We start from the raw sequence: 21933 nt of genomic DNA, 5'->3' as shown, positions 1-21933 counted from the left end.
ACACTAAATAAAACTAAAGTAGACTTTGTCATCAGATAAACAGGTTACTGAGGTTTTACAAATGTAAAATTGTAGTCAGTCTTGAAAGAAGGATAAGTGCAAAATATTTAGATTGTTTTAATTTAGTTACTGATCATTTTTTTCAAAGTTGAATGTCCTAAAACATGTTTTAACAAAGAAGATGATCTAAAATGTCCTGAAATTGAATCCAATATTTCATGTCCTGATTTACATTTCTTTCTGCGAGTGATATTCTCCTGCAGTATGTAACGCTGATCCTAAATAGTTCCCACACTTTGCTCATAAGTTTGATGTAAATTGTTATAAAGTAAGCCAGTTGTTTCAGCTGTATGCATTGATTCATAAAATTAATTAAGAATTCATACAATATGTCAAACGTGCAACAAATCAAAGCTGTTATATCCACAAAGCTTGACCCCTGTATTGAAATCCCATCATATAGTACGACTGCTTTCAGCATGAGCCCAAATTTTTGTGGATTTACTTTTTTATTCTGTATTTGTTTTTAAAATGACCAAAATACATTTCTAATAAAATTGTAACAGCTGATTGTTGTAATACAAATACAAAAAGAGTTAAAAACATACTGAAGCAGGATTTGCTTTTCCCAGTTCCTATAAAAGCACACAGACTGGAACCACTTCTCTAAATCGAAAACTTTTTGAATCAGCCTACTATGTCTAACAGCACAAAAACTGCATAATAAACATATAATTGCAATAAATTACAACACATTATCCCAATATTTTGACACTTGATAAAAGTTGGCCTCTACTCACCCTGAGATGCTGGAAAGAATGGATACTATACGGTAGTTCAAAGATTTTTGCACAGTCTGGCTTTTCTAGATCAGGAGGCAGAGCAGACTGTATATCTACATAGTCTTCAGGACTGCAAAGAAAAGGAGAGAAATTATAATTTCAAGAGAATCATAAAGGTACACAGTCATTTAGTCAAAATCTAAATTCCTTGGTTTGTAATTAAACTGAAAGCTTACTTGATGTCTTTATTTTCTAAGGAGATATATGTGCCATCATACAGATCCAGGTCTCCTAGGGGCACCTTAGCCAGCACACAGTCTGCATCTTCCTTGTAGTGCCGCTGCTCCAAACCTGTGTCTCGGTCTTCATTCTCCTCAATATGAATCTTCTGTGCTACCAGCTGCTTCTGTTCAAGTATGATTAAAGACGAACAAGCGGAAAATGAGGCCTACGTCCCCTTTGTTTAGGTTTTTAAAAGCTTGGATGGAAACCACAAAAAGGACTGAAAGGTAAACTCAACTCACCTCCAGCTTCTTGAGGTAGTTCACACGAGTTTCTTGCCTCATCAAGATCACAACATCATGAGGATGTTTTAAGTTTAAAGGTGAGTCCACCTGAAACAAAGACACAGTAATGGCTGTGGACACTCATGAGTTGTGTACAGAACAGTCTATTCCCTGACGTGCCAATTCCTTCTGTCAGTCACTTGACACATAAACAACCACGAGTTCTCACTGTAGATGACAGTAGTTGGCATTAAATTACTCAAAAATCTAATCTCTCTGGTTTTCCAAGACAGATATCAAATGAGGCTGGAAATACTGATCATCCTGATTTACTTGATCAATAAAGTAAAAGTAACGCTGCTTAAGTAAGTCTTATGTTACTCAATAGATACGTGACTTAAAAGATGTATTAATGCCGTGTCCCCAAACATGCAACATGCCAGAGTTGACACGTGTTGTCAACTTCAAATAAATACTACAGTTACGTTACAACACAATGATTTTAATTCGAGACACATAGCATTGCAGCTAGCCACATAGCGTTAGCAGGTCAATGAGCTACATACTTGTTGTTGAATTTTTCCGTCCTCCGTGACAACCCAGTGAGTCGTAGCTCCTCCGGAATCCACTATAAGTACACAAAGGAAGATGAACAGCTTCCCTTGACACGACGTTTTCTGCGTGTAGTTGACACGGCAGGGCAAAGACTCGGGACAGATTTTCCCGAGCTCCGCCATTTTTTTCGATCTCCTGCTCGCGCTGCTGCGACACAGCTCTCCCGCCGCGCGGGGGCGCTCGCGTGCCAGACGACCGAACTAACCGACGGTTCAGATCATCTTTGGTGACGTTCGGAAAACGGAAAACAGGAAATCAAAAACGAAAACTTCGAGGCATTTTTCCCCCTCAAGGCAAATGTAGGTACATTTATAGAATATTGGCAGCTTTCACAGACGCGCTCACACCGCTGCAGCCTGAAGACGTGTTTGTGTTTGTCCCGCTGCTTTAGTCAGCTTCTTCTACCTGTAAGTTGAAGCTTTTTACTGTCATTGTAGCTCCAGTTCCGCATCTGAGGCATGACAGTCATGAACTGAGTCTAACTAAACCTTAAACTGACAGCTTAGACATGACGTCTTCGGAGCGTTCATGCGTGTTTTGATAAATGTTCGCATTTGATTTTACGATAACTCACTTATGTGTATTCAACTAGCTAAGTAAAGTGTTGAATGCTGTTATTTTAAAGTTATGGCTAAATGTGAGCTGAAGTAAAGCCTCATTTTATGTAAACAATTCAACACTACTGTCAGTAAGTTAGTAGCAACTGTCTTTGAATGCCTCATAACTGACCTGAAGATGAGAAATGACACAGCATGCCATGCATTCTGCACATTTCTATTCAACAGAAACCTGAAGGCTTTTGTTTGTTCATAAAGAGGCATACAACTATTGTTTGAACAGAAATCAAAGCTTTATAACAAGGACTTGGGTACAACTAGAAAGTTCCTGGAGAAACTTTGACGGGGACTGCCTATTTATTATTAAATTATTAATAATAAGAAATATTAACATTAAGAATTAATAATAGCAATAGTTAACACTACTAAGTAATTATTAATAGTAATAACTGTTAACGTATTAATCATTATTATTACTAATATTCATAATTATAATTAGTATTAGATATTAATATTACTATTTATAATAATTAAAATTAATAATAATTGCTGTTGTCATTTTTACTAATTAATAATAATAATAGGTGCCTTCCGTGCATTGCATAATGCACTGCCTTCCTTGCATGTTGAACCAAAATGGTTCCATATGTTACACAGTTTCTTTGAAAAGTTTTCTCCTATTCATTTTCCTATGGGAAAATTGGCAGCTTTGTTAGCAAAATATGTCGCCATGGTAACTCCAGTTGCCAATAAAAGTAATAGCACACATCTCAGAGCCGGGCCGGTCATTTTGATATAACTTTTGTGAAGGTCCACGTTGTGTTTTGGGCCTCATTAAAGTTGAAAAAGATACGCATATCAGGTGTAAAATAATAAGTGGGCAGTCACCAACTAGTTCCTGGTGTTGGTGAAATATTGCATCTTTGTTCACAAATTACGTCGCCATGGTAACTCGAAATGCCAATAAAAGTAATAGCACACATCACGGGGCGAGCCGGTCGTTCTGATATAACTTTTGTGGGGGTAGACATTGTGGTTCAGGCCACATTAACGGAGATAGAAATGTAGACTCACTTCCGAGGTGTAGAATAATTGGTGCCTGCCATGCGTGGACCATGCAGCTGCAATTTACATCAATAATTAAAAAAAATAATATTTTTTGTTGTTTTTCATTTCATATTTACAGTAATTTTATGTATGTATGTATGTATATATATATATATATATACAGGTCCTTCTCAAAAAATTAGCATATTGTGATAAAGGTCATTATTTTCCATAATGTAATGATAAAAATGAAATTTTCGTATATTTCAGATTCATTGCACACCAACTGAAATATTTCAGGTCTTTAATTGTTTTAATACTGATGATTATGGCATACAGCTCATGAAAACCCAAAATGCCTGTCTCAAAAAATTAGCATATCATGAAAAGGTTCTCTAAACAAGCTATTAACCTAACCATCTGGATCAACGACGTAACTCTAAACACCTGCAAAATATCCCTGAGGCTTTTAAAAACTCCCAGTCTTGTTCATTACTCAAAACCGCAATCATGGGTAAGACTGCCGACCTGACTGCTGTCCAGAAGGCCATCATTGACACCCTCAAGCAAGAGGGTAAGACACAGAAAGAAATTGCTGAACGAATAGGCTGTTCCCAGAGTGCTGTATCAAGGCACCTCAGTGAGAAGTCTGTGGGAAAGGAAAAGTGTGGCAGAAAACGCTGCACAACGAGAAGAGGTGACCGGACCCTGAGGAGGATTGTGGAGAAGGGTCGATTCCAGACCTTGGGGGACCTGCGGAAGCAGTGGACTGAGTCTGGAGTAGAAACATCCAGAGCCACCGTGCACAGGCGTGTGCAGGAAATGTGCTACAGGTGCCGCATTCCCCAGGTCAAGCCACTTTTGAACCAGAAACAGCGACAGAAGCATCTCACCTGGGACTGCTGCTGAGTGGTCCAAAGTTATGTTCTCTGATTACAGTAAATGTTGCATTTCCTTTGCAAATCAAGGTCCCAGAGTCTGGAGGAAGAGAGGAGACACAGAGTTCACATTGCTTGAGGTCCAGTGTCAAGTTTCCACAGTCACTGGGGTGTCATGTCAGCTGCTGGTGTTGGTCCACTGTGTTTTATCAAGCGCAGGGTCAATGCAGCTAGCTATCAGGAGGTTTTGGAGCACTTCATGCTTCCATCTGCTGAAAAGCTTTAAGGAGATGAAGATTTCATTTTTCAGCATGACCTGGCACCTGCTCACAGTGCCAAAACCACTGGTAAATGGTTTACTGACCATGGTATTACTGTGCTCAATTGGCCTGCCAACTCTCCTGACCTGAACCCCATAGAGAACCTGTGGGATATTGTGAAGAGAAAGTTGAGAGACGCAAGACCCAACACTCTGGATGAGCTTAAGGCCGCTATCGAAGCATCCTGGGCCTCCATAACACCTCAGCAGTGCCACAGGCTGATTGCCTCCATGCCACGCCGCATTGAAGCAGTCATTCATGCAAAAGGAATCCCGACCAAGTACTGAGTGCATAACTGAACATGATTATTTGAAGGTTGGTGTTTTTTGTATTAAAAACACTTGTCTTTCATTGGTGGGATGAAATATGCTAATTTTTTGGGACAGGCATTTTGGGTTTTCATGAGCTGTATGCCATAATCATCAGTATTAAAACAATTAAAGACCTGAAATATTTCAGTTGGTGTGCAATGAATCTGAAATATATGAAAGTTTCATTTTTATCATTACATTATGGAAAATAATGACCTTTATCACAATATGCTAATTTTTTGAGAAGGACCTGTATATATATATATATATATATATATATATATATAAATGCCATTAGTATCATGTTATGTTTTTTGTTTACAAGTACAGCCTTGTAAATACAGAATGCCTATGGAAACAAACCAAAAATATATGTATATTTAATTCTGACTCAAAAGGAAGAAGTGGATAAGGATAATGGATGGATGGATATTTAATTCTACACTGCCAAAGAGCTGAAAAACTTATTCATAGGAAGACATTATTTTAAATGGACACATCTTATTATTCGTTAAAGAAAATGTTTTTAAATGGTTTACAGACATGTTTACTGGCATGTTTAGGTTCTTCTAAAATTGTGAGGACGTTTTACAAGGAAGTTTAACTTAACGGTCAATGGGATGAGTATAAATCTCTTTCAACCTGTTTTTAACCCCGATGTGTATTATCCAATCATTTGTTCAAGCCAAATACATTTTATTTAGCCTTTTCTTTGAGTTTTATTATAAGTTACCATGGCCTTGGTAACAGCCTAATTAACTTACATGATCTTACTGTTCTGAGAATTTACTGATTGTTCCAGCTGTTGGAGAAATGAAGAGGCCAAAGTATCCCTCCCTTCCCCAGCATTATGTACGCTCTTCACTTTTTATGCTGTTTGTTCAGTTCCACAGATGTCTTGCTTTGATAGCACCAAGGGGATGTTGGAGGAGGACAGCTATGATGGCGCAGGTGGTGGAGAGATGACTGCTTGTGCCTTGGCGATGATGGAAAAGGAACGAGAATCTCTTCTAAGCCCTTCAGAAAGTCCTGGCACCATGATGGGTACCTCCTCCAGCAGTCTTCAGTCTGCTGCCCCCATTCAGGGCTACGATGTAGAGTTTGACCCACCCCTGGAGAGTAAATATGAGTGTCCTATCTGCCTCATGGCTTTAAGGAATGCTATACAAACACGCTGTGGTCACCGCTTCTGCAAGAGCTGTATTGAAAAGTCTATTCGGTAGGTTATTTCACCGCTCTGACTTTAACACTGTAACACACTGATAAAGGTTTACAACAGCCAATAACACCAACCTCAAAGTGCATTGTATGTTTGTTTGTTTTTTTCTTCCCAGAGAACTTTATATTGTTAAGAAAATGTCTAAATGATGCAACGTTTTTGTAGCTTTTTGGCACCAATATAAGACCCTCATGCAGAAACTGATAAAAAAAAAAACCTTTGCCTCAATAATTGCTATTCTTCCTCTTGCAAAACAGTGATACAGGACAGCGGTGCCCTGTGGACAATGAGATGCTGTCAGAGGACCAGCTGTTTCCTGATAACTTTGCCAAGAGGGAGATTTTATCCCTTACTGTTCGCTGTCCAAACTCTGGCTGTGGTGTGAAGATGGAGCTCCGACAGTTAGAGGTTAGACTTTTAATTAACACACTTCCTCTAGAACTAAGCAGGGCTGCACAGTATATTGGAAATTTACTGACATCACAACATGAGTGAGAACAGTATTAATATTGCAAAGGACTGCTGGTACTTTGATAAATCATAGATCATAATATTTCAAGTACCATGCATTCATAACACGATTGTGAACCGTAGGCTTCATTCATCTTACTCTACCTTTTTCTACCATGCCACGTTAGTGCCACTCAGAAAAAAAAAAACGAGTAAACAATGTTGTTTTTTAATTTCTTAAAGTATAATTATTATTGACAGAAATAAATTGTTAATTCATTGCTATTAAAAAGAAAGACTTTCAAGTCTTTAGCCAGAGAAGGTGAACCTTCCTTTTCTCTTGAACCAAACTTTATTTGTTTCATTTATTAGGCTATTATTATATTTGAGGGCTGTTGCAGTCCGAGGTGCAGTTTATTACTGCAGCATCACCCACACAATGTGTTTCAGCTCTTCTCATTAAGAGTCTCAAACAGTTTTATCTTCTGAATACACCCAAAATTTATGGTGGTCTCGGGTTCAGGCTCCATCTTATTGAAGAGCAATACTCTAAGCTATTGTTAATTCAATTCAGTATAACTTATTGTTCATTACATTCCATGAAATGGAGATTTGTTGTTGAAGTCAGGCTCATACATTTAACACAAAACAAGTAAAAAAAGTAAGTAAAAAATGCATGAAAATTAATTCAACCTTAACCTTTTATTTATACAGGTTAGTGTCATTGAGCCTTGAAGACTCATTTACAAGAGATACCTGTTTTAAACAAAGAGTGATGACAACAGTAGACAGTCATAAAAGAAAGCATATAACGTCAGATGCTTAGAGACAACTTCTTTAGGTTAATCCAAACAATACGATTAAAAACAAAACGACTGGACTTCTTTTCTGTAGTTGATGTTTTTCTTCCCATCTGGGATGATTGCTCAATTTCAGTAAAGTCTGGAGAGTGTGGAGTTCCAAGCTTTTTAAACTGCTTGAGAGGCTCCTCACAATGGAAAGTCATTAGTGTTTTAGTTTGCCTCTCTCATTAAAGAGCTGTTTTAGTCACATGCATAGAGGTTGAATTATGGCACTTTGCCACTGTCTCAACTGTCCTCGGCTCTACACCACAAGGGTCTGCCCACTGCTGGTACCCACCCCCACTCAGCCCTGTTTATAGGACCACCTTGTTTGAGGTTCCAACCAGACTGTTCTGAGGTGCCGGCTTTGACGTAAGCAGACAGCAGTTGTTGACTGGCCAGCGGAGCTACGTCACTGGATCCAATAATGCTCAGTCATTTCATCTGGACAGTTTAATTTTTGTAGAAAGATGTTTCGCCCTCCATCCGGAGGGCTTCATCAGTCTGAGGTCCAAGTAAACTGTTTCCCCACCAAGCCGTACACTCCTGAAGTGGACCAACCATTTTGCTGGAGATAAGGTAGTTTCTGTGGGCTGTCCTGTCCCCCGTCGACTCCTCCCAGGCAGGCAGCCACAGGCAAAGTGGTTCAAGACGTCAAAGTTCATGCTCAATCATCCAGGTACCAAATCCAATAATACTCAGTCAGGTCATCTGGACAGTTTAATTTTTGTAGAAAGACGTTTCGCCCTCTATCCGGAGGTGTCCCCCGTCACTGGATGACCCACCCAGCAAAACCACAAACTACATTTGAACCTCCACTTCCTCTCTGATCACGGTGACGGATGGCGCCACAAGAAATGAGCACATTTACAGAGAGATCGCAGATGACAGTCCAGCATGGCTACACCTGGACTTATAAGCAGTGCCAGGATAAGCTAAAGACATGAGGTCGGATTAGAGGGCGATTAAGAACCACAACGGGCAGAGTGGCTTGAACTCAATGATCTGTTGCGATCCGTTCACAGATCAGGGAAACTAGTCACAGTGGAAAATTAGCTACACCTGAGAAGAACCGATAAAACGAGAGCCGAGTGGAGTCGTTCTTATCAATGGCAAAGCGGACTTGGAGTGAAGCTGAAAGTCAGGTTTAATGCTGCGTTAAAAGCTTTTGAAAGTTCAAATCTGAGAGACCTCCTTGGTTTAGTCTTTTTTTTTTTTAAGTTTGACATAAATGACTTTCTTCACCCTCCTCTCAAACCATCTGTCTTCTCCGTCCAAAATCTGAACATTTGTCCCCTATTCTTGAGGTGCACAGCTGAGGCTTACCTGCCAACATTCCCTGAGGGCAGTGAAGGACACCTGTATGAACTGGTGAGCCAGCGACGCAAAATTATAAAAATAATTAAAAAAACGTACAAAAAACAAATTATACTCCAACAACGTTCTGTCAGGTCATCTGGACGGTTTCTTTTTTTGTTGAAAGATGTTTCGTCCTTCATCCGAAGGACTTCATCAATCTGAACAAGACTTCACCGAACGTTGTTAGATTGTTTACCTGGATTATTGAGCATGGACTTTAATATGCTCCAACCTGTGCATTTTTCAGTTACTGGTATTGGTATTATGGTATTTCTACCAAAATAACTGGGGGCGGCTGTGGTTTAGTGGTTAGAGCAGTTGTCCTCCAATTCAAGAGTTGGGGGTTCGATTCCAGCAGTAGCCACATGCTGAAGTGTCCCTGGGCAAGACACTGAACCCCTCATTGTCCCTGATGTGTGTCCCGTCAGTGTATGAATGTGATAAAGCTCTGATTATTCTTTGTATTTAGTAGAGTGCTGTATGAACGGATAAATGAGGACACAGATTGTTGTAAAGAGCTTTGAGTATCTTGATAGGATAGAAAAGTATATAAGTGCAGTCCATTTACCATTCTGACCCGCTGTTGTAGGAAGCCAGTAAAAAAGCCCCTCTGTATTCCTCCCCCCACACAGATGCAGCTTGGCATTGAAACGGGTAAGTCAAACAAGCACTGGTCAAGTGCTGGACATTCAGATGGCCCACCCACTTTATGCAAGATGCAGGGGCAAAAACCAGGACTGTCTTGCCCAGTTCGGGACATTTAACATTTATGATCTTGTCTTGAAGTGCAGGCTCTCATGTGTTGAGCCTTGAGTCTCTTTAGTTTCTCCAATACAGAGGTCTAAACTCCATTTGAGATTAGCACTCAGTGTTTGTTTGTGACTTATGGTGAAGGATTAAAATAATTTCTGAAAATTGTGTTGCAGCAGGAGGCATAAACTGTACCTCCAACTGCTTAGTGTGGTAGTATTGCGTTTTATTTTGTAGTAAAACCAGTAAAAGTGCTCATAACTGTCGGATACAACAACAAATGAAACAAATACAGCCAAGTTCAGGAGTAAAGTAGTGTTTGCTTTCTGTGGCTGAAGTCTTGAAAAATAACTTTGTTTTTCAATGTCACAACTTTTTTCCATCAATAAATCTGACTTTTTTCTAGTCTATTATACTTACAGTTTAATCTTCAGAAAAATAGAACAATAACTTTTTATTTTCCTTTTTTGCATACCCTAATGTACCCTATTTTCCAGCGTATATGTCACTCCGGAGTATAAATTGCATCATTCACAAAAAAGCGTCATGAAGAGGTAAAAAAACATATATAAGTCACGTTTATTATGTGTTTATTTAATGGTCAAAAAGCTTAATTTCACCTGAGCGGTGCAGGACCATCCATCCATCCATCCATCCATTGCGGCTGGAGCCGCTAGCTCTCCAGCGTTCCTCCACCTGCACCAGCTGAGTGAAGAAAGAGTGCACAAGAGGATTCGCTGTTGCAGTTCTTAGACATTTAAAGTGTCAGTCAAAAATTGTGTTATGAATATGGAAAAAACACGTGCATAAGTCACAGGACTGATAAATCTATGTAAAAAAACTGTGACTTATACGCTGGAAAATACGGTAGTGTCATATGTCTTATTTCACCACATCCAAAGCTCTGTTTCTCAGAATCCACCAACATCTGCTAACACTGCTCTTGATCAAGCACCAATAGAGACTGCTTGCAATCTTAAAACTACACACCCATCACAGTAGAAAGTCGTTAGGGTCTTTGTTGACCTGGCTGACGAGATGTTTTTGTCACACGTGAGGGAAATGGAGAAATGTTCATATGTTGTAAAACTGATTGCGGTGACTATTTGTCCATGAAAACCAAAAAACAAATAAAGAATGAAGATCTAACTGAAGGTGAACGTTGCTCAAATAGTCCCTTGTTGCTCCGTGGGTTTGTGTTTAACGCAGTACAAAGGAAAGGTAAAAAAAATCCAGTTTATGGCAGGTTTATTCCAACTTGACAGCCAAACAATTTGATACAAGGAGCCCTTGCTGACACACCTGCTCCTGCATGACTGCTCCTCCTGTTGCCCCACCTCTGACTGGTAAAAAACCATGTGACCACCCACATGCCTTCAAACCTCCCTACAGCCTACATATTTATGCCTCTTAATACCCACATCCCACATAAAAATAAATATATAAACTAAACAAGTTACTAACCAACAAATGTATTCTAAACAATTATGATTAAACAAAAATACTAATTTAAAAATTAAACCTGAAAAAAAGCTAATTTATTAACCAATAAACTAAATTCAAAGACAACAAAAATAGACAAATAGCTCCTACACTGATATTCTGTCTTCTGGTTCATACCACATAATGTCTGTGTATACAGTAGTCCCTCGCTATTTAGCGGTTCGTTTATCACGGATTCGCTCTGTCGCGGTTTTTCAAAATAAGTTTGGACACACAATTGGCTGATTGATGGATGAGCCGCAAGATCGGCATGAAATTTTTTTTTAAATAAATTATTTAAAATTATTTAACACCTGCTGCACATGTGTGCAGCCCAGAGCAGCAAAAAAAAAAAAAAAAAAGCTTCCTCCTGCAGCTTTGTGCAGCCCGTACTGCTGCATAAACTTCCTGCTGCAGTTAAACAGCTGATCAGATATTCAGCACACAGCCCGGAGAAGTGGGCGTGGCCAAGAGTGCTAGCAGGTGGCAAAGAACAGAGGAGGCAGAGAGCTGAATCATGACATCTGTGCTCTTTTAGATTGTTTAGAGTTTAGAAACATTATTTAGAGTATTGCAAGAGTGGGGGAAGGGTTTAAAATGCATATATATATATATATATATATATATATATATATATATATATATATATATATATATATATATATATAAATACTACTTGCACTACTATTCCTACTTCGCAGTTTTCCACTTATCGCAGGTCTTCAGGGTACGGATTCCCCACAATAAACGAGGAACTACTGTATCTGGGTTAGGCATAAAATGGTGCTTGTGTTTTAAACTGCTTTAAGCTGCTTTCTATTCTATTGCTATTAAAAAAAAAAAGTTAAATCATGTCATCTGGACCAGTTTATCTATTTTCTGTCTGTTTCAGAATCATTTGGCAGAGTGTCAGTTTGCCACCACGCCTTGCCCACAGTGCCATCAGAATGTGAGAAAAAGCTACCTTGAGGAGCACAAAACTGTTGCGTGCCAAAGAAGACTTGTCTCATGTCCAGACTGTATGACGAGCTTTTCTTACGAGGAGAAAGAGGTACTATAGTCTTACTAATTTTAAACTGTGAAGACGGATCAGTATTTGTCCTCTTATAATCTGGTTTTATTTTCTGTTTCAGCTTCACGAGCAGCAGTGTCCTTTTGCCAATGTGGAGTGTCCGTACTGTGAGATGGATCTTGTCAGAGACCAGGCGAGTGCTGCAGTGTCTGCCTTATAAAGGGTGTCGGGTGAATAAACACCAATAAGCTAACTTGGCAACAGCTTCCCTATTGTTAGATGAGTGAGGAACTGCTCTCGCCTTGTCATAACACATCACAATAGTGATACTATTTTTTTTTCAATTTGAAACAGGAAATGAGTTCAGATTGACGTTCCTTTTGTTATATTTGTTCATATTTGTTTACAAAATGTTTTTGTTCAGCATCTGATTTGTAAATATATATGTTTATTTTTCCAGATGGAATCACATTGTGATGCAGATTGCCCCAAAGTACCCATTGCCTGTAATTTTAGCATGTTTGGATGTAAGGAAAGGGTACGTGACACCTTCCTGTATTTGTTTTAACTTAATTTGTCACGTACGTTTTGTTAAAAAAAAAAAAAATGCTCTGGTCTTTCGCAGATGCAGCGCCACGACCTGGCCCAACACATGCAGGAGTTCACACAGATGCACATGCGCTACATGGCCGAGTTTTTGCATGGGCATTTCCCCAACGGCCCCAAACCCCTGCGGATGCTGGGACCTTCGATTTCCACCGAGGATCAGGGAGCCACAGCGTTGGTGTCAGGCTGCGGTGGGCCTGGAGGGGCTGCAAGCTGCAGCATCAACTCGACAACATGTCAGCCCAGTGAGGAGATGCAAAGGCTCAGAGAGATGGACAGACGATTGGTGAAGCAGGACCACCAGCTGCGGGAGCTCATTATCTTAAAGGAGACACAAGTAAGGGATGACACAGTTTACTCCGGTGTTCTTACCTTTCCTAAAATAAACAAACAGCATATAGTTGGATTTTTAAAAACATTTTTATTGAAAATCAAAGCATTCATATGTAAGGTAGAAAACTTAAAAAAAGAAAAGTGTTTTGCTTTACATTGATTTAAAGCTTGATCACTTCTTAGCACCTTGAACAAGTTCAAGTTCAATAATCTTTATGATCCCCGAGGGGATAGGGAGGAACGGCCCCCCCTGATCTGAACCTGAGTGGTATTCTGTTGTTGGACTTCTGTGCTCATCATGGATTGTCAATAACGAACACCATGTTCAAGCATAAGGGTGTCCATATGTGCTCTTGGCACCAGGACACCATAGGCCGCAGTTCAATGATCGACTTTGTCACTGTCTCATCTGATCTGCAGCCACATGTCTTGGAGGATGCCGGTCAGACCTGGCAGACCCAAATGTATTGTGAGGGTTTGCTGGGAACGTCTGGCAGAGTCTCCTGTGAGACGGAGCTTTAACTCCCATCTCCGGGAGAACTTTGAACATGTTCCGGGGGAGGTGGGGGACATTGAGTCCGAGTGGGCCATGTTCTGTACCTCTATTGTCGAGGCGGCTTACCGGAGCTGCGGCCGCAAGGTTATCTGTGCCTGTCGCGGCAGCAATCCTCGAATCCGGTGGTGGACACCGTCAGTGAGGGATGCTGTCAGCCTGAAGAAGGAGTCCTTTTGGGCCTTTTTGGCCTGTGGGACCCAGGAAGCAGCTGATGGGTACCGGCAGTCCAAGCGACATGCGGCTCGGATGGTCGCTGAGGCAAAATCTCGGGCATGGGAGGAGTTCAGAGAGGCCGTGGAGAACGACTTCTGCATGGCTTCGAGGCGATTCTGGTCCACCATCCGGCATCTCAGGGGGGAAAGCGGTATACCACAAACACGGTTTATAGTGGGAGTGGTGTGCTGCTGAGCTCAACTCGGGATGTCGTGGGTCAGTGGGCAGAGTACTTTTGAAGACCTCCTCAATCCCACCGGCACGTCTTCCACTGAGGAAGAGGAGCCTGGGGACTCTGGGTCGGGCCGTCCAATCTCTTGTGCTGAGGTCACCAAGGTGATTAAAAAGCTCCTTGGTGGCAGGGTCCCAGGGGTGGATGAGATTCGCCCGGAGTTCCTTAAGGCTCTGGATGTTGTAGGGTTGTGTTGGCTTACGCAACTGCAATATTGCTTGGTTATCGGGGGAAGTTCCCCTGGATTGGCAGACCGGGGTTGTGGTCCCCCTATTCAAAAAGGGGGACCGTAGAGTGTGTTCCAATAACAGGGGGATCACGCTCTTAAGCCTCCCTGGTAAGGTCTATTCAGGAGTTCTGGAGAGGAGGGTCCGTTGGATAGTCGAACCTCGGATTCAGGAGGAGCAGTGCGGTTTTCGTCCTGGTCGTGGAACACTGGACCAGCTCTACACTCTCAGCAGGGTCCTGGAGGGTGCGTGGGAGTTTGCCCAACAAGTCTACATGTGCTTTGTGGACTTGGAGAAGGCGTTCGACCGCATCCCTCGGGGAACCTTGTGGGGGGTACTCTGGGAGTATGGGGTACCGGGCCCTTTGATATGGGCTGTTATGTCCCTGTATGACCAGTGTCAGAGCCTGGTCCGCATTGCCGGCAGTAAGTCGGGCTTGTTCTTTGTGAAAGTTGGACTCCGCCAAGGTTACCATTTGTCACTGATTCTGTTCATAACTTTTATGGACAGAATTTCTAGGTGCAGCCAATGTGTTGAGGGGATCCATTTTGGTGGCCTTAGGATTGCGTCCCTGCTTTTTGCAGATGATGTGGTTCTATTGGCTTCATCAGATCGTGATCTACAGCTTTCGCTGGAGCAGTTCACAGCCGAGTGTGACGCGGCCTGGATGAAAATCAGTTCCTCCAAATCCGAGGCCATGGTCTTGAGCCAGAAAAGGGTAGAGTACACTCTCCGGGTCAGGGAGGAGGTCCTGCCCCAAGCAGAGGAGTTCAAGTATCTTGGGGTCTTGTTCACGACTGAGGGAAAAATGGAACGTGAGATCGATTGGCGGATAGGTGCAGCGTCTGCAGTAAAGCGGGCGCTGTACATGTCTGTCGTGGTGAAGAGAGAGCTGAGTCAAAAGGCAAAGCTTTCAATTTACCGATTGATCTACGTTCCTACCCTCATCTATGGTCATGAGCTTTGGGTTGTGACCGAAAGAACGAGATTTCTGATACAAGCAGTCGAAATGAGTTTTCTCCACAGGGTGTCTGGGCTCTCCTTTAGCGATAGGGTGAGAAGCTCGATCATCCGGGAGGGACTTGGAGTAGAGCCGCTGCTTCTCCATGTCGAGAGGAGCAAGTTGAGGTGGCTCGGGCATCTGTTTAGGATGCCTCTTGGACGCCTCCCTGGTGAGGTGTTCTGGACATGTCCCACTGGGAGGAGACCCAGAGGAAGACCCAGAACACGCTGGAGGGACTATGTTTCTCGGCTGGCCTGGGAACGCCTCGGGATTCCCCCGGAGGAGCTGGCCCAAGTGGCTGGGGAGAGGGAAGTCTGGGCCTCCCTACTTAGGCTGCTAGCCCCGTGACCTGACCCCGGATAAGCGGAAGAAAATGGATCAATCGATCCCCGAGGGGCAATTTGTTTCACAGTCAGCAGACACACAAAACATCCATAGACATTAAGACACAAGACATTAAGACATTAAAATAACATAAATCATCATTGTTCGTTGAGAAGCCTGGTCACTACAGGGATGAATGAGTTTTTCAGTCTGTTCGTTCTACATCTGGGCTGCAGATACCTGCGTCCAGATACAAACCGGATTCAAAAAAAGTTGGGACACTAAACAAATCGTGAATAAAAACTGAATGCTATGATGTGGAGATGGCAAAAGTCAGTATTTTATTCGTAATATAACATAGATGACAGATCAAAAGTTTAATCTGAGTAAATGTAACATTTTAAAGGAAAAATATGTTGATTCAAAATTTCACAGTGTCAACAAATCCCAAAAAAGTTGGGACAAGTAGCAATAAGTGGCTAGAAAAAGGAAATTGAGCATATAACGAACATCTGGAAGACAAATTAACACTAATTAGGTCAATTGACAACATGATTGGGTATAAAAAGAGCTTCTCAGAGTGTCAGTGTCTCTCAGAAGCCAAGATGGTAAGAGGATCATCAATTTTACCATTGTTGTGCAGAAAGATAGTGCAGCAATACCAGAATTATGTTACCCAGCATAAAATAGCAAAGACTTTTAAGTTATCATCATCAACCGTGCATAACATCATCAAAAGATTCAGAGAATCTGGAACAATCGCTGTGTGTAAGGTTCAAGGCCATAAAACTACTGGATTCTCGTGATCTCCGGACCCTTAAACATCACTGCACCTCAAACAGGAATGCCACTGTCAAGGAAATAACAGAATGGACTCAGGAATACTTCCAGAAAGCATTGTCAGTGAACACAATCCACCGTGCCATCCGCCGTTGCCAGCTGAAACTCTACAGTGCAAAGAGGAAGCCATTTCTAAGCAAGCTCCACAAGCTCAGACATTTGCACTGGGCCAGGGGTAATTTAAAATGGAGTGTGGCAAAATGTAAGACTGTTCTGTGGTCAGATGAGTCACGATTTGAAGTTCTTTATGGAACAATGGGACGCCATGTCATCCGGACCAGGGAGGACAAGGATAGCCCAAGTTGTTATCAACGCTCCGTTCAGAAGCCTGCATCACTGATGGTATGGGGTTACATGAGCGCTTGTGGCATGGGCACAAGGGCGTCAGAAGCATCTGTAATGTGGGGGGGGACAAAATGATGTGTGTAGGTGTGTGTGTTTGCCCGCGTGCGTGTTTGTGCGCACGTAAAAAAAGGTGTTCACTAGTGAACAAAAAAGCATAATTTCACCTAGATTTCCTTTAATTCCACACATTTAAAACTTGTTTCTCACCAAGTTTGTGTAAATTCATCTGTGGATTTTAAAGACATTTTAACTTTAATACACTTTAATACAGAGCGTCAGATCGGCACTATTTGTGTTTATAGAGAAATAAAGAACATCACCACTGGACTTTCTTTACTTGTGTTCAACACTACTCATCTAAATTATGTTTCTCATGAAACTTGAGGACAATAAGGTGTGGGGTTTTAAAGACATTTCAACTTTAATACAGCTGAACACACAGCGTCTCTTACACCTGCAGCATTTGACAGCGTCACAGTTACTGCTAAGATAACATGCTACAGACGTAGCGCTCCTCTCATACATCCTTCTAACATGAATATATGTTTATGATCAACCCCCTGGTCAACCACTGCCAGCACTAAGCTGCTAAACTGGCGAGCGAGTAACATAGGTACCTCCACCAGTGCGCGTTTTCTGCCTCGGCAAGAGGCAGGTGGAGACGGTGGAGAGTTGGAGGTAACCAGGAAAACCTTGAGTGGAGTTTTAGTAGCTTGTGTATTATCATATTAATCAAGTGGAATGGATTCATTCACGAAGAAAGAGAAACTGTGCCGCCTGAACTAATGTTTTATAGTAAAAGTGGGGGGGTCCAAATGAATGTTTTTTTTTAATGTGGGGGAGACTTGTCCCCTTCACATATAATGGTTGTGACGCCTATGCATGGGCATCTTGCATGTCTGGAAAGGCACCATTAATGCAGAGAACTATGTTCAGGTTCTAGAACAACATATGCTCCCATCTAGACGTCATCTCTTTCAGGGAAGACTCTGCATTTTTCAACACGATAATGCCAGACCACATTCTGCAGCAATCACAACATCATGGCTACGTAGGAGAAGGATCCGGGTACTGAAATGTCCAGCCTGCAATCCAGATCTTTCACCTATAGAGAACATTTGGCGCATCATAAAGAGGAAGGTGCGACAAAGAAGGCCCAAGACGATTGAACAGTTAGAGGCCTGTATTAGACATGAATGGGAGAGCATTCCTATTTCTAAACTTGAGAAACTGGTCTCCTCTGTCCCCAGACGTCTGTTGAGTGTTGTAAGAAGAAGGGGGGATGCCACACAGTGGTAAAAATGGACTTGTCCCAACTTTTTGGGGATTTGTTGACGTCATGAAATTTGGAAACAACAGATTTTTCCCTTAAAATGATACATTCTCTCAGTTTAAACTTTTGATCTGTGATTTGTGTTCTATTCTGAATCAAATATTAGATGTTGGCACCTCCACATCATTGCATTCAGTTTTTATTCACAATTTGTTTAGTGTCCCAACTTTTTTGGAATCTGGTTTGTAGAAGCAACTTGAACTCACCATGAAGAGGGGTGATCAGGATCTGCCAGAATCTAAAACCTAAAAGTATTGACTCATCCTGCATCCTTTAGGAATCAGATTTATGTTTCTTTTTATTGTAAATGCATTTAAGTGTTCTCTTTTAGGATCAAGTACAATATCGAATCATATCGTCAATATTGTCCACTGCAGAAGGCAAAGGGGAGCTGTGTGTGTGTGTGTGCATGTTTATATCTCATGAATCACTGAACAGATTTTAATGAAACCTTCAGAATATAATCATTGAATTTTCATGTATAACTGATTAACTTTTAGAGTCAACCTAATTCAAGATGGCTGCCATAGGTATTCAAACTTTAATTTTAAACAGGTACTAGAAGGCATGACCTCATCACTCTTGTTTGAGCAGATTAACTCGCTGCCTGTTTATTTTATAGATTTAAGGATTATTTTATTTACATTTAAATTTGTAAAAGGTTTGGCACTCAGTTGTTTATTTATTTGATCTTCTTGACTGTTATAGCCCTGGAAAAAATAGAGATCTTCCAACCGGATGCTCTTAGTGCAGCCGAGAGCTAAATTAAAGCGCAGAGGGAACTGGGCTTTTGCAGTGGCAGCTCCCAGAGTCGGGGACAGCCCACCTCAGTTCACAGTCTTTAAAATCCTCCCTAAAAACACTTTTTTAACAATGACTTCTAATCTGGGTTTACTGAGTCCCATCAGATCTTTTAGGTTGCAGTGTTCTATAGTTTTTGTTCATTTTTAGCTTTTAATATACTTGATGTTTTTATGAGATTTTATTTAATTTATTTTAATGGTGGCTTTTTTGGTTTTGTTTTAATGCGCCTGTACAGCATTTTGATCAACCTTGTTGTTTTTAAACATGCCATATAATTAAAACTAACAGTGATAATACACATTGACACGCATAAAACTATGTATATAGTGAATTTTTCAGACATAAAGCTAAGACTTGGTGTGGTAGTAGCTGACAGTCAATCACAAAACTCACTTCAAGCTCTAATAAATCACATCCAACATCACATGAGATCATGCACAGCATTATTTTCACGACTTGACCGAAACAGTTACAACTACATCATTTCTCATTGTAAGAATATCAGTTTAACCTCGTGAGACCCAAGCTTTTGTTTGATGTGCATTTTCTCTTTCTCCAAGGCACATGGGATTAGTAGAATCTAATAAGTTAATTACCTAGACTGTTATGTACAGGAAGTAGTTTTAGAAAAAAGTATATCCTTTATATAAGGACAGTAGGTTTACTTTTGTATTTTATATTTTTCTTTGCAAATTGGGGTCAGGAGGTCCCAATTACTCTAAAAACAAAAGTTCAGCTTTCTATGATGAGCAGTTCTCTAATAAAATGGTTCCCAATGCTAGTCCTTGAGGAACACCATCCTCCGTGTTTTAGTTGTTTCCCTGCTTTGACAGCCGATCTGAATGAATGAGTGGTTAACAGGCTTCTGCAGAACTTGAGGAAGTAATTAAATCACTACATCAGGTGTGTTGGAGCAGGGAAACAACTAAAACATGCAGGATAGTGTTCCTCGAGGACCAGGGTTGGGAACCACTGCTCTAATAGATCAATGTCCTCACACAAGGACCAAGGGTCTCAGGATGTTGGGACGATGGGCAGCAGATATACATTCAAGGAACATTGGACTAAACAGACACTCTTCAGACTCATCAGTTCTTTTCTCCTTGTGTAATGAATATTTCATGTTCCTGTTAAGCTTTACAAATATTTAGTTTGTTTTTAAGTCAACAAGCTCGTTTTTTTTTTTGTTTGTTTTTTTTTTTAAATCTTGCTCCCCACAGAAAAACAAAGTCATATTTCTTTATTTGGAAGATCTCGGACACTTCACGAGTCATTTCTATCAGAATGTGTTGAACTTTCTTTGCACATAGGGTCACCTGTTGCTTACTCGTCTTATCCTCATCAGCAGTGTGACATTAGTGCCCGGGAGGGTCTAAATAATTTCACCTTCTCAAAATATCTAAAGGCATGCATCGTTATGGTTTGCTGCATGAGAGTCGTGTTTGTGCCTCAAACTGCAGCCTTTAATATGTTCTAGATGGACTGCATTAGAATTTTAAAGAGGTGTGCTGAGTCATTAAAATGCAGACATGCACTTTTGCGTTTCAACACCAAAGGCAAACGCAGCCTGAGTTGTATCCTTGAGGTCTACCTGCACCCAAAGGGCTCTTTGGATGTTTCATTTTAGTTATGAGCTTTACCTATATGAATAGTGGAGGTTAACTAAAGGTAAGGAGATACTTAAGAGATGCGTTGATTGCAAAACTAAACTTGTGTCCTATTTCATTTACAGACTGGGCAGCTTGCAGAGCTCAGGCGTAGGGTGTCTGTGCTGGAAGAAACAATAAAGGAACTGGAGTCCGAGCAGTGCCACGGTATCTTCATCTGGCGCCTCAAAAATTTCTCGACTCTCCTGCGCAACCAAGAAACGGGGCTGCCGGTCGTTGAGCACAGCCCCGGCTTCTACACGGGTCGTCCAGGCTACAAGCTGTGTCTGCGTTTGCACATGCAGAGCCCCAACGCCCCGCGCTGTTCCAACTACATCTCCCTCTTCGTCCACACCATGCAAGGAGATTTTGACGGGCAGCTGTCCTGGCCATTTCAAGGGAACATCCGTCTCGCCATACTCGACCAGGGACCCGAGGCTCAGCATCACATGGAGGTCATGGAGACAAAACCAGACCTGCAGGCCTTCCAGAAGCCCAGCAATCACCGCAATCCTAAAGGATTTGGGTATGTCACCTTTATGCACCTGCACCAGCTGAATCAGAGAATGTACATTAAAGACAACACTCTCCTGATCCGCTGTGAGGTTACGCCACGCTTTGACACTGTAGTTTTTCGTGAGGGACCAACAGTGCAACCAAGAGGACCTGAAGCATCGGTCTCAAGAGACTAAAGTCAAACTTATGTCTGATTTCTATCATGCTGGTGTGTACAACGTCCTATGTTTTAGTCATGGTTGCTCATTTAGTATCGTGAACATTAGAGGAAAACTGACACCCGCAGTCATTTATAGAAGCATCAGTGCTGGTATTTTCATCTTCTAAATATCATAGGCTTTCATTGTTTTCAAAGGGATTTAACAGTTTGTAAGTTTCCCCTCAAAAGACCTGATCTCACAGGGATAACACAATTTTATATAAAATGAGTTGGTGGGGTCTGACTCTGTGACATTTATGGAAGTCTGACAGTTTTTAACCTTGTTTTACAACTGGGTCTTGCAAAGTTATCTTCTTTTGTCTAACTGATATTGTTTTCAGGATTTACAATGACGTTTCACCTGATGAGTAATCACTGTCCTAGTGTTATCACTGTACTAAACTGTGCAAACATTTGTGTAATATTCTATTATTGTTAAAGCCAAGGAATTCCTGTTGGATCTGACGCTGCATGTCAACATCGAACTTAACAAGCAATAGAAGTGGGCATATGTGCACTTTCAGCACCTAATTGTACGTTGGCCCTAGTTTAAACTGTGTGCTAAACCCATTGAAATTACTGAACACGTAGTAATAATGCAGACCCACGTCTTTTCTTTTCCAGCT

At 41.3% G+C, this 21933-nt stretch overlaps 2 protein-coding genes across 2 annotated transcripts in view; one reads left to right on the top strand and one right to left on the bottom strand.

The window, feature by feature from the left end:
• ttc17 (tetratricopeptide repeat domain 17) overlaps positions 1-2043 on the bottom strand; it is a 34939-nt gene extending 32896 nt beyond the window's left edge. Inside the window, exons 1-4 of the mRNA XM_037691972.1 lie at positions 1855-2043; positions 1307-1396; positions 1019-1188; positions 801-912 (exon numbers count right to left, since the gene is read on the bottom strand). Of these exons, the coding sequence (XP_037547900.1) occupies positions 801-912; positions 1019-1188; positions 1307-1396; positions 1855-2025 (543 nt within the window). The 5' untranslated portion in view covers positions 2026-2043. The remainder of the gene's footprint in view (positions 1-800; positions 913-1018; positions 1189-1306; positions 1397-1854) is intronic.
• Positions 2044-5909: 3866 nt separating this feature from the next.
• traf6 (TNF receptor-associated factor 6) lies at positions 5910-21583 on the top strand. Its single transcript, XM_037697690.1, has 7 exons — positions 5910-6235; positions 6493-6643; positions 12011-12169; positions 12252-12323; positions 12591-12668; positions 12756-13073; positions 20679-21583. The coding sequence occupies exons 1-7, from the start codon at positions 5910-5912 to the stop codon at positions 21282-21284; spliced, it is 1710 nt and encodes a 569-aa protein (XP_037553618.1). The 3' UTR covers positions 21285-21583.
• Positions 21584-21933: the final 350 nt, after the last annotated feature.

This window comes from Nematolebias whitei, chromosome 2 (assembly GCF_014905685.2).
Source record: "Nematolebias whitei isolate Nwh7 chromosome 2, NemWhi1, whole genome shotgun sequence".
Lineage (NCBI taxonomy): Eukaryota > Metazoa > Chordata > Actinopteri > Cyprinodontiformes > Rivulidae > Nematolebias > Nematolebias whitei.
Note: the sequence above shows the minus strand (reverse complement) of the source record. Positions and strands in the feature narration are given on the sequence as shown.

Coding starts and splice junctions, on each gene's coding strand:
- traf6 (XM_037697690.1), top strand. CDS start 5,910: ATGTCTTGCTTTGATAGCACCAAGGGGATGTTGGAGGAGGACAGCTAT. Junction 6,236..6,492: donor TGTATTGAAAAGTCTATTCG/GTAGGTTATTTC, acceptor CTTGCAAAACAG/TGATACAGGACAGCGGTGCC. Junction 6,644..12,010: donor TGGAGCTCCGACAGTTAGAG/GTTAGACTTTTA, acceptor TGTCTGTTTCAG/AATCATTTGGCAGAGTGTCA.